The 12,482-nt window shown below is 43.1% G+C and overlaps 1 protein-coding gene across 5 annotated transcripts in view; it reads right to left on the bottom strand.

The window, feature by feature from the left end:
* LOC121534189 (cytoplasmic FMR1-interacting protein 1 homolog) overlaps window positions 1-12,482 on the bottom strand; it is a 159,016-nt gene that overhangs the window by 128,932 nt on the left and 17,602 nt on the right. For 2 of the 5 annotated variants that reach the window (XM_041840729.2, XM_041840733.1), the window contains exons 2-3: window positions 2,930-3,056; window positions 2,510-2,599 (exon numbers count right to left, since the gene is read on the bottom strand). In XM_041840729.2, the coding sequence (XP_041696663.1) occupies window positions 2,510-2,599; window positions 2,930-3,046 (207 nt within the window). In that variant the 5' untranslated portion in view covers window positions 3,047-3,056. The other 3 variants (XM_041840730.2, XM_041840732.2, XM_041840731.2) reach the window with 3 other exon arrangements.

The following is a 12,482-nucleotide window of genomic DNA, read 5'->3' as shown; positions in this document are numbered from 1 at the left end:
TCCGAACACCTCAAACTTCAATTCGTCTGTCCATAACACTTTTTTCCAATCTTCCTCTGTCCAGTGTCTGTGTTCTTTTGCCCAGCTTAATATTTTATTTTTATTGGCCAGTCTGAGATATGGCTTTTTCTTTGCAACTCTGCCTAGAAGGTCAGCATCCCGGAGTCGCCTCTTCACTGTTGACGTTGAGACTGGTGTTTTGTGGGTACTATTTAATGAAGCTGCCAGTTGAGGACCTGTGAGGCGTCTGCTTCTCAAACTAGACACACTAATGTATTTGTCCTCTTGCTCAGTTGTGCATCGGGGCCTCCCACTCCTCTTTCTATTCTGGTTAGAGCCAGTTTGCGCTGTTCTGTGAAGGGAGTAGTACACAGCGTTGTACGAGATCTTTAGTTTCTTGTCAGTTTCTCGCATGGAATAGCCTTCATTTCTCAGAACAAGAATAGACTGACAACTTTCAGAAGAAAGTTATTTGTTTCTGGCCATTTTGATTCTGTAATCGAACCCACAATTGCTGATGCTCCAGATACTCAACTAGTCTCAAGAAGGCCAGTTTTATTGCTTCATTAAACCAGCACAACAGTTTTCAGCTGTGCTAACATAATTGCAAAAGGTTTTTCTAATGATTAATTAGCCTTTTAAAATGATAAACTTGGATTAGCAAACACAACGTGCCATTGGAACACAGGACTGATGGTTGCTGATAATGGGCCTCTGTACGCCTATGTAGATATTCCATTAAAAATCAGCCGTTTCCAGCTACAATAGCCATTTACAACATTAACAATGTCTACACTGTATTTCTGATCCATTTGATGTTATTTTAAAAATGGACAAAAAAATTGCTTTTCTTTCAAAAACAAGGACATTTCTAAGTGACCCCAAACTTTTGAACGGTAGTGTATTTCCCTGTCCAGTTATCTATTCTTTAATTTTTTATTTTTTTTTTCACCTTTATTTAACCAGGTAAGCCAGTTGAGAACAAGTTCTCATTTACAACTGCGACCTGGCCAAGATAAAGTAAAGCAGTGCGATAAAAACAACAACACAGAGTTACATATGGAATAAACAAAACGTACAGTCAATAACACAATAGAAAATCTATATACAGTGTGTGCAAATGTAGTAAGTTATGGAGGTAAGGCAATAAATAGGCCATAGTGCAAAATAATTACAATTTCGTAATTAACACTGGAATGACAGATGTGCAAATAGAGATACTGGGGTGTAAATTAGCAAAATAAATAATATGGGAATGAGGTAGTTGGGTGGGCTAATTACAGATGGGCTGTGTACAGGTGCAGTGATCGGTAAGCTGCTCTGACAACTGATGCTTAAAGTTAGTGAGGGAGATAAGAGTCTCCAGTTTCAGAGATTTTTGCAGTTCGTTCCAGTCATTGGCTGCAGAGAACTGGAAAGAATGGCGGCCAAAGGAGGTGTTGGCTTTGGGGATGACCAGTGAGATATACCTGCTGGAGCGCAGACTACGGGTGGGTGCTGCTATGGTGACCAGTGAGCTAAGATAAGGCGGGGATTTGCCTAGAAAGGATTTATAGATGACCTGGAGCCAGTGGGTTTGGCGACGAACATGTAGTGAGGATCAGCCAACAAGAGCGTACAGGTCACAGTGGTGGGTAGTGTATGGGGCTTTGGTGACAAAACGGATGTCACTGTGATAGACTACATCCAATTTGCTGAGTAGCGTGTTGGAGGCTATTTTGTAAATGACATCGCCGAAGTCAAGGATCGGTAGGATAGTCAGTTTTACGGGGGCATGTTTGGCAGCATGAGTGAAGGAGGCTTTGTTGCAAAATAGGAAGCCGATTCTAGATTTAACTTTGGATTGGAGATGCTTAATGTGAGTCTGGAAGGAGAGTTTACAGTCTAACCAGACACCTAGGTATTTGTAGTTGTCCACATACTCTAGGTCAGACCCGTCAAGAGTAGTGATTCTAGTCGGGCGGGCGGGTGCAAGCAGCGTTCGGTTGAAGAGCATGCATTTAGTGGCTATGTTCAAATAGTAAGGAAGCCACCACATTCACCCATATAAACCCCTATTCACCCATATAAACCCCTATTCACCCATATTAAACCCCTATTCACCCATATTAAACCCCTATTCACCCATATAAACCCCTATTCACCCATATTAAACCCCTATTCACCCATATAAACCCCTATTCACCCATATAAACCCCTATTCACCCATATAAACCCCTATTCACCCATATTAAACCACTATTCACCCATATAAACCCCTATTCACCCATATAAACCCTCCCACCAGCCCTCTCTCTAACCCTAACCCCTCTGTCCCGGTTCTGAGGACTAAGGTTCCCACATCGAACATTAAATATCAGACTGGAGAATCTATAGGAAGTTAATGATTTCATTATTTCCAAATGCCAGGCTGATGTACGCTATGGTGTTTTTATTGCTAGAGCTCTGATGACCACCATTTTCTATGTGTTCATTAGGCTACACATTGCAACTGGAAACTGGTAATTACCATGCTAGAGTGGACGGTGGCCTGCTCGATGTATCTGGCGATCCCCGTCACAAAGGCATTACGGTCCTCAAAGTTGGTGTTGAAGTTGGGCTTTGGAGAGAGATAGGATGTTATAATCAAATGAAATCTACATTCAGGTGTTTCCTGCTTAACTTGACAGCAGATCTGAGAACAGTTCTTACCTGGTACATCAGGGAGGAGGGCAGGGGCTCTAGCTGGTCTGAGAACAGAACTTACCTGGTACATGAGGGAGGAAGGTAGGGGCTCGATGCAGGGCTGCTGGTCTGGGAACAGTTCTTACCTGGTACATCAGGGAGGAAGGTAGGGGCTCTAGCTGGTCTGAGAACAGAACTTACCTGGTACATGAGGGAGGAGGGCAGGGGCTCGATGCAGGGCTGCTGGTCTGGGAACAGTTCTTACCTGGTACATCAGGGAGGAAGGTAGGGGCTCGATGCAGGGCTGCTGGTCTGGGAGAGGCAGCTCCTCCAGAAGGTCAACATTGGACAGAGCATCCTCCAGGGTCACCGTGGACGCCATGATGATGCTGCTGGAACAACACGGATATAGGAGGTAGAGACAAGATGCTGCTGGAACAACACGGATATAGGAGGTAGAGACAAGATGCTGCTGGAACAACACGGATATAGGAGGTAGAGACAAGATGCTGCTGGAACAACACGGATATAGGAGTTAGAGACAAGATGCTGCTGGAACAACACGGATATAGGAGGTAGAGACAAGATGCTGCTGGAACAACACGGATATAGGAGGTAGAGACAAGATGCTGCTGGAACAACACGGATATAGGAGGTAGAGACAAGATGCTGCTGGAACAACACGGATATAGGAGTTAGAGACAAGATGCTGCTGGAACAACACGGATATAGGAGGTAGAGACAAGATGCTGCTGGAACAACACGGATATAGGAGTTAGAGACAAGATGCTGCTGGAACAACACGGATATAGGAGTTAGAGATATGATGCTGCTGGAACAACACGGATATAGGAGTTAGAGACAAGATGCTGCTGGAACAACACGGATATAGGAGTTAGAGATATGATGCTGCTGGAACAACACGGATATAGGAGTTAGAGACAAGATGCTGCTGGAACAACACGGATATAGGAGGTAGAGATATGATGCTGCTGGAACAACACGGATATAGGAGTTAGAGACAAGATGCTGCTGGAACAACACGGCCAAAATTATGCTCGTCAAACATCTCATTCCAACATCATGGGCATTAATATGGAGTTGGTCCCCCCTTTGCTGCTATAACAGCCTCCACTCTTCTGGGAAGGCTTTCCACTAGATGTTGGAACATTGCTGCGGGGACTTGCTTCCATTCAGCCACAAGAGCATTAGTGAAGTCGGGCACTGATGTTGGGCGATTAGGCCTGGCTCGCAGTCCGCGTTCCAATTCATCCCAAAGGTATTCGATGGGGTTGAGGTCAGGACTCTGTGAAGGCCAGTCAAGTTCTTCCACACTGATCTAGACAACCCATTTCTGTATAAACCTCGCTTTGTGCATGAGGGCATTGTAATGCTGAAACAGGAAAGTGCCTTCCCCAAACTGTTGCCACAAAGTTGGAAGCACAGAATCGTCTAGAATGTCATTGAATGCTGTAGCGTTAAGATTTCCCTTCATTGGAACTAAGGGGCCTAGCCTGAACCATGAAAAACAGCCCCAGACCATTATTCCTCCTCCACCAAACTTTACAGTTGGCACTATGCATTGGGGCAGGTAGCGTTCTCCTGGCATCCGCCAAACCCAGGTAATAAATACCTCGTGCTGTAGGTTAAATAATGATTAAACACCTCGTGCTGTAGGTTAAATAATGATTAAACACCTCGTGCTGCAGGTTAAATAATGATTAAACACCTCGTGCTGTAGGTTAAATAATGATTAAACACCTCGTGCTGCAGGTTAAATAATGATTAAACACCTCGTGCTGTAGGTTAAATAATGATTAAACACCTCGTGCTGTAGGTTAAATAATGATTAAACACCTCGTGCTGTAGGTTAAATAATGATTAAACACCTCGTGCTGTAGGTTAAATAATGATTAAACACCTCGTGCTGCAGGTTAAATACATTCTAATTAGCTTCGTTGCAGTCCTGACAATACAGTCACATGCTTCTCTTCTCTTTCTCTCAACTGCTGATGGAGCTGCATTGCCATGGAACAATTACAAAAACTCACTGCAATCAAAACAGACCGTCAGATCGGTAATACAAAGGACTGTGGTGACACACACACCCATACACCCATTGGCAGGGTCAGAGAGGGACGAAGCCTCAGCCAAACCAATACAGACAGCAGACAGGCCAGACAGACCGCACAGGCCAGACAGTCATCAGACAGGCCAGACAGTCATCAGACAGGCCAGACAGTCATCAGACAGGCCAGACAGTGAGCAGACAGGCCAGACAGGCCAGACAGTCATCAGACAGGCCAGACAGTGAGCAGACAGGCCAGACAGGCCAGACAGTCATCAGACAGGCCAGACAGTCATCAGACAGGCCAGACAGTCATCAGACAGGCCAGACAGTCATCAGACAGGCCAGACAGTCATCAGACAGGCCAGACAGTCATCAGACAGGCCAGACAGTCAGCAGACAGGCCAGACAGTCAGCAGATGATGATACAAATACAGCAGATATAAATGATTTGAGTCACTTCAAACTGCCTTATGTGAAACAGGTTTTAGATGATCGGTGGACAGAGCTGCCTTACGTGAAACGGGTTTTAGATGATCAGTGGACAGAGCTGCCTTACGTGAAACGGGTTTTAGATGATCAGTGAACAGAGCTGCCTTACGTGAAACGGGTTTTAGATGATCAGTGGACAGAGCTGCCTTATGTGAAACAGGTTTTAGATGATCAGTGGACAGAGCTGCCTTATGTGAAACGGGTTTTAGATGATCAGTGGACAGAGCTGCCTTACGTGAAACAGGTTTTAGATGATCGGTGGACAGAGCTGCCTTACGTGAAACGGGTTTTAGATGATCAGTGAACAGAGCTGCCTTATGTGAAACAGGTTTAAGATGATCAGTGGACAGAGCTGCCTTATGTGAAACAGGTTTTAGATGATCAGTGGACAGAGCTGCCTTATGTGAAACGGGTTTTAGATGATCAGTGGACAGAGCTGCCTTACGTGAAACAGGTTTTAGATGATCAGTGGACAGAGCTGCCTTACGTGAAACAGGTTTTAGATGATCGGTGGACAGAGCTGCCTTACATGAAACGGGTTTTAGATGATCGGTGGACAGAGCTGCCTTACGTGAAACGGGTTTTAGATGATCAGTGAACAGAGCTGCCTTACGTGAAACGGGTTTTAGATGATCAGTGGACAGAGCTGCCTTACGTGAAACAGGTTTTAGATGATCAGTGGACAGAGCTGCCTTATGTGAAACAGGTTTTAGATGATCAGTGGACAGAGCTGCCTTACGTGAAACAGGTTTTAGATGATCAGTGGACAGAGCTGCCTTACGTGAAACAGGTTTTAGATGATCAGTGGACAGAGCTGCCTTATGTGAAACGGGTTTTAGATGATCAGTGGACAGAGCTGCCTTATGTGAAACAGGTTTTAGATGATCAGTGGACAGAGCTGCCTTACGTGAAACAGGTTTTAGATGATCAGTGGACAGAGCTGCCTTATGTGAAACGGGTTTTAGATGATCAGTGGACAGAGCTGCCTTATGTGAAACAGGTTTAAGATGATCAGTGGACAGAGCTGCCTTATGTGAAACAGGTTTTAGATGATCAGTGGACAGAGCTGCCTTACGTGAAACAGGTTTTAGATGATCAGTGAACAGAGCTGCCTTATGTGAAACAGGTTTTAGATGATCAGTGGACAGAGCTGCCTTACGTGAAACAGGTTTAAGATGATCAGTGGACAGAGCTGCCTTATGTGAAACAGGTTTTAGATGATCAGTGGACAGAGCTGCCTTACGTGAAACAGGTTTTAGATGATCAGTGAACAGAGCTGCCTTATGTGAAACAGGTTTTAGATGATCAGTGGACAGAGCTGCCTTATGTGAAACAGGTTTTAGATGATCAGTGGACAGAGCTGCCTTACGTGAAACAGGTTTTAGATGATCAGTGAACAGAGCTGCCTTACGTGAAACACACAGACACGACACACAGCTGTTTGTTTAAGTCCAGCCCCACAGAGCAGCTGCATTGTCAATGCTCAATACATTTGTGGTAAAAATGTCATAATGTTTTGACTCCAACTGCATGTGGAGCAGGAAGAGGTGCGGTAAGAGTACCTATTAAAAGGAAGATTCCACCTCTAAACTATTTTTTGATATTTGTTTCTTTAGTCCATTGTTGATAGTCATGATGCAGAATTACAAGATGCAAAATGCATCATTACATTTACATTTTAGTAATTTAGCAGACGCTCTTATACAGAGCGACTTACATGAGCAATTAGGGTTAAGTGCCTTGCTTAAGGGCACATTGACAGATTTTTCACCTAGTCGGCTCGGGGATTAGAACCAGCGACCTTTCGGTTACTGGCACAACGCTCTTAACCACTAAGCTACCTGCCGCCCCATACCGGCTGTAGGTCTGCATTTTGAAAGCTGATTGCTGAAATGCAAAACAAATACAGACTATAGATTCCAACAGTTCACCCAAGTGTTTTGATCTAAAAATCGAAATTAAAATCGCGATGGCAATATTTGGTCAAAAAAATATAATGTAGCCCTAATAGACTACAATGTAATGCAAAGTTAGTATTCATCATATTGAACAATATTTATTTATTTCCATTTACTTTGTGATACGGTGCCATTTAAAACGGCACCTCTATATAACAATGCAAGGTTGATTTACCAGTAGAATACGACATAAAGCATTACATGGGAGGTTGACGGCTCCTGTATCGTTGTAGTCCACCAAGTTATGTTGCTACTGTGTAACTGATAGCATCAAAAACACATTTTCAAATGGCAAGAAATAGTCATTAATACCCATGTAGTATTCTATCGTGTGCATATATCAACACATTCATCTCCTAATTTTACACGAAGCATGATTACTTATCTGAGAAGGTACAAAAAAATCTATATAACAACTGTTTGATCCTGCTGTTCTGATTGGATAGAGTGAAGCTGTATTTCTCCGTCCACGCTCTTCATAATTTCACCCGATCACTTTTCCTCGCATGTTTTCGGTCAGATCATTTAGATTGCTGCTGCCTGCTACTATGATAAATCACATGGTGAGGACGTTTAATGCTCCTGCTACTATGATAAATCACATGGTGAGGACGTTTAATGCTCCTGCTACTATGATAAATCACATGGTGAGGACGTTTAATGCCCCTGCTACTATGATAAATCACATGGTGAGGACGTTTAATGCTCCTGCTACTATGATAAATCACATGGTGAGGACGTTTAATGCTCCTGCTACTATGATAAATCACACGGTGAGGACGTTTAATGCTCCTGCTACTATGATAAATCACATGGTGAGGACGTTTAATGCTCCTGCTACTATGATAAATCACATGGTGAGGACGTTTAATGCTCCTGCTACTATGATAAATCACATGGTGAGGACGTTTAATGCTCCTGCTACTATGATAAATCACATGGTGAGGACGTTTAATGCCCCTGCTACTATGATAAATCACATGGTGAGGACGTTTAATGCTCCTGCTACTATGATAAATCACATGGTGAGGACGTTTAATGCTCCTGCTACTATGATAAATCACACGGTGAGGACGTTTAATGCTCCTGCTACTATGATAAATCACATGGTGAGGACGTTTAATGCTCCTGCTACTATGATAAATCACATGGTGAGGACGTTTAATGCTCCTGCTACTATGATAAATCACATGGTGAGGACGTTTAATGCTCCTGCTACTATGATAAATCACATGGTGAGGACGTTTAATGCTCCTGCTACTATGATAAATCACATGGTGAGGACGTTTAATGCCCCTGCTACTATGATAAATCACATGGTGAGGACGTTTAATGCCCCTGCTACTATGATAAATCACATGGTGAGGACGTTTAATGCCCCTGCTACTATGATAAATCACATGGTGAGGACGTTTAATGCTCCTGCTACTATGATAAATCACACGGTGAGGACGTTTAATGCCCCTGCTACTATGATAAATCACATGGTGAGGACGTTTAATGCTCCTGCTACTATGATAAATCACATGGTGAGGACGTTTAATGCCCCTGCTACTATGATAAATCACATGGTGAGGACGTTTAATGCTCCTGCTACTATGATAAATCACATGGTGAGGACGTTTAATGCTCCTGCTACTATGATAAATCACATGGTGAGGACGTTTAATGCTCCTGCTACTATGATAAATCACATGGTGAGGACGTTTAATGCTCCTGCTACTATGATAAATCACATGGTGAGGACGTTTAATGCTCCTGCTACTATGATAAATCACACGGTGAGGACGTTTGCTATCAAGCTATCAATGTGCATAATATCTAACAAGCGGGGCGAGGGTAGGGAAAAAATATGAAACTAATGCGCATTCTGACTGAGTGACAGCAAACTTAATAATAATAATAATAATAATAATAATATGCCATTTAGCAGACGCTTTTATCCAAAGCGACTTACAGTCATGTGCGCATACATTTTTACGTATGGGTGGTCCCGGGGATCGAACCCACTACCCTGGCGTTACAAGCGCCGTGCTCTACCAGCTGAGCTACAGAGGACCTTGGCTGCCTGCAGCAACTTGATCACACAGCCACCCCTCCACGTGCTGCTCCTAATCTGCAGTTTTTTAGCAGTGAGGTATTTCGCCAACAACATTTATTTTAGGCATATTAAAAACACTTCCTTTTTTTCTGATCACAAGTATCATCCGATCCGACTATCAACTGTCAATTTACGGATATGATTATGAGCATGACCATGTCTGCACACCCCTAGTAGGAACTTACACATAACTGTTCAAACATCTGACTGACTTAGAATAAAAACCTGGTATGGATACAACAACCACATTTACTGGTTGAAACATTCAATACAAAAGATGGAAGTGGGCTTTATACGTCCACTTAGTTATTGTTGTGGAGCTCTTCAACAGTGACTGGCTGGCAGAGTTGTGAAATACAGTCTGACAGAGCAGAGAGATGAAGCAACTGGAGAGAACTACAGATGGTATTTTATGGTTACGTTTCTACAATGACTTAAAAGATGCACTATTCAGAAATCGCCCCGCCATTTCCTGGATGCTAAATTTCTAATAGTTGACCTAATTTCAGTTTGTGTGACAAAACAAGCAAGTACAGTGTAGTGAATCCCTGTACTGTGACACATATTTTCCATAAGCAAAAATACTGTATTTTCAGCTGTTTGAAGCTGGTGGACAAAACCGAAAGTAAAAGACGCAAAAACGAAACTTAAGAACAGGAAGCAAAGAAATAGCTCAGATAGAACAGATCTACCGCTCCTTAGACTTGCTTTCAATGAGAATGACAGATCTATAACAAACACTTCTTTGTAAATATGGTCAGGTCACCCAAAAAGTTACAACATGCAGCTTTAAAGGAACTTCTTTACTTTGGCAAAGTTAAAGTAACTGCCCAGTGAAAATCTCACATTTAAAAGTTAATATTCTATTAACTCATTTCCAAACCATGTTGTGGTCCTCTGTAGCTCAGCTGGTAGAGCACGGCGCTTGTAACGCCAAGGTAGTGGGTTCGATCCCCGGGACCACCCATACACATAAAAATGTATGCACGCATGACTGTAAGTCGCTTTGGATAAAAGCGTCTGCTAAATGGCATATTATTATTATTATTATTATTATTATTATTATTATTATTATGTTGTTGTCTCTTCCTATACTCATGTGGCCATGTTGTTGTCTCTTCCTATACTCATGTGGCCATGTTGTTGTCTCTTCCTATACTCATGTGGCCATGTTGTTGTCTCTTCCTATACTCATGTGGCCATGTTGTTGTCTCTTCCTATACTCATGTGGCCATGTTGTTGTCTCTTCCTATACTCATGTGGCCATGTTGTTGTCTCTTCCTATACTCATGTGGCCATGTTGTTGTCTCTTCCTATACTCATGTGGCCATGTTGTTGTCTCTTCCTATACTCATGTGGCCATGTTGTTGTCTCTTCCTATACTCATGTGGCCATGTTGTTGTCTCTTCCTATACTCATGTGGCCATGTTGTTGTCTCTTCCTATACTCATGTGGCCATGTTGTTGTCTCTTCCTATACTCATGTGGCCATGTTGTTGTCTCTTCCTATACTCATGTGGCCATGTTGTTGTCTCTTCCTATACTCATGTGGCCATGTTGTTGTCTCTTCCTATACTCATGTGGCCATGTTGTTGTCTCTTCCTATACTCATGTGGCCATGTTGTTGTCTCTTCCTATACTCATGTGGCCATGTTGTTGTCTCTTCCTATACTCATGTGGCCATGTTGTTGTCTCTTCCTATACTCATGTGGCCATGTTGTTGTCTCTTCCTATACTCATGTGGCCATGTTGTTGTCTCTTCCTATACTCATGTGGCCATGTTGTTGTCTCTTCCTATACTCATGTGGCCATGTTGTTGTCTCTTCCTATACTCATGTGGCCATGTTGTTGTCTCTTCCTATACTCATGTGGCCATGTTGTTGTCTCTTCCTATACTCATGTGGCCATGTTGTTGTCTCTTCCTATACTCATGTGGCCATGTTGTTGTCTCTTCCTATACTCATGTGGCCATGTTGTTGTCTCTTCCTATACTCATGTGGCCATGTTGTTGTCTCTTCCTATACTCATGTGGCCATGTTGTTGTCTCTTCCTATACTCATGTGGCCATGTTGTTGTCTCTTCCTATACTCATGTGGCCATGTTGTTGTCTCTTCCTATACTCATGTGGCCATGTTGTTGTCTCTTCCTATACTCATGTGGCCATGTTGTTGTCTCTTCCTATACTCATGTGGCCATGTTGTTGTCTCTTCCTATACTCATGTGGCCATGTTGTTGTCTCTTCCTATACTCATGTGGCCATGTTGTTGTCTCTTCCTATACTCATGTGGCCATGTTGTTGTCTCTTCCTATACTCATGTGGCCATGTTGTTGTCTCTTCCTATACTCATGTGGCCATGTTGTTGTCTCTTCCTATACTCATGTGGCCATGTTGTTGTCTCTTCCTATACTCATGTGGCCATGTTGTTGTCTCTTCCTATACTCATGTGGCCATGTTGTTGTCTCTTCCTATACTCATGTGGCCATGTTGTTGTCTCTTCCTATACTCATGTGGCCATGTTGTTGTCTCTTCCTATACTCATGTGGCCATGTTGTTGTCTCTTCCTATACTCATGTGGCCATGTTGTTGTCTCTTCCTATACTCATGTGGCCATGTTGTTGTCTCTTCCTATACTCATGTGGCCATGTTGTTGTCTCTTCCTATACTCATGTGGCCATGTTGTTGTCTCTTCCTATACTCATGTGGCCATGTTGTTGTCTCTTCCTATACTCATGTGGCCATGTTGTTGTCTCTTCCTATACTCATGTGGCCATGTTGTTGTCTCTTCCTATACTCATGTGGCCATGTTGTTGTCTCTTCCTATACTCATGTGGCCATGTTGTTGTCTCTTCCTATACTCATGTGGCCATGTTGTTGTCTCTTCCTATACTCATGTGGCCATGTTGTTGTCTCTTCCTATACTCATGTGGCCATGTTGTTGTCTCTTCCTATACTCATGTGGCCATGTTGTTGTCTCTTCCTATACTCATGTGGCCATGTTGTTGTCTCTTCCTATACTCATGTGGCCATGTTGTTGTCTCTTCCTATACTCATGTGGCCATGTTGTTGTCTCTTCCTATACTCATGTGGCCATGTTGTTGTCTCTTCCTATACTCATGTGGCCATGTTGTTGTCTCTTCCTATACTCATGTGGCCATGTTGTTGTCTCTTCCTATACTCATGTGGCCATGTTGTTGTCTCT

This window comes from Coregonus clupeaformis, chromosome 20 (assembly GCF_020615455.1).
Source record: "Coregonus clupeaformis isolate EN_2021a chromosome 20, ASM2061545v1, whole genome shotgun sequence".
In the NCBI taxonomy this organism is placed as follows: Eukaryota; Metazoa; Chordata; class Actinopteri; order Salmoniformes; family Salmonidae; genus Coregonus; species Coregonus clupeaformis.
This window is presented reverse-complemented; position numbering and strand designations above follow the sequence as displayed.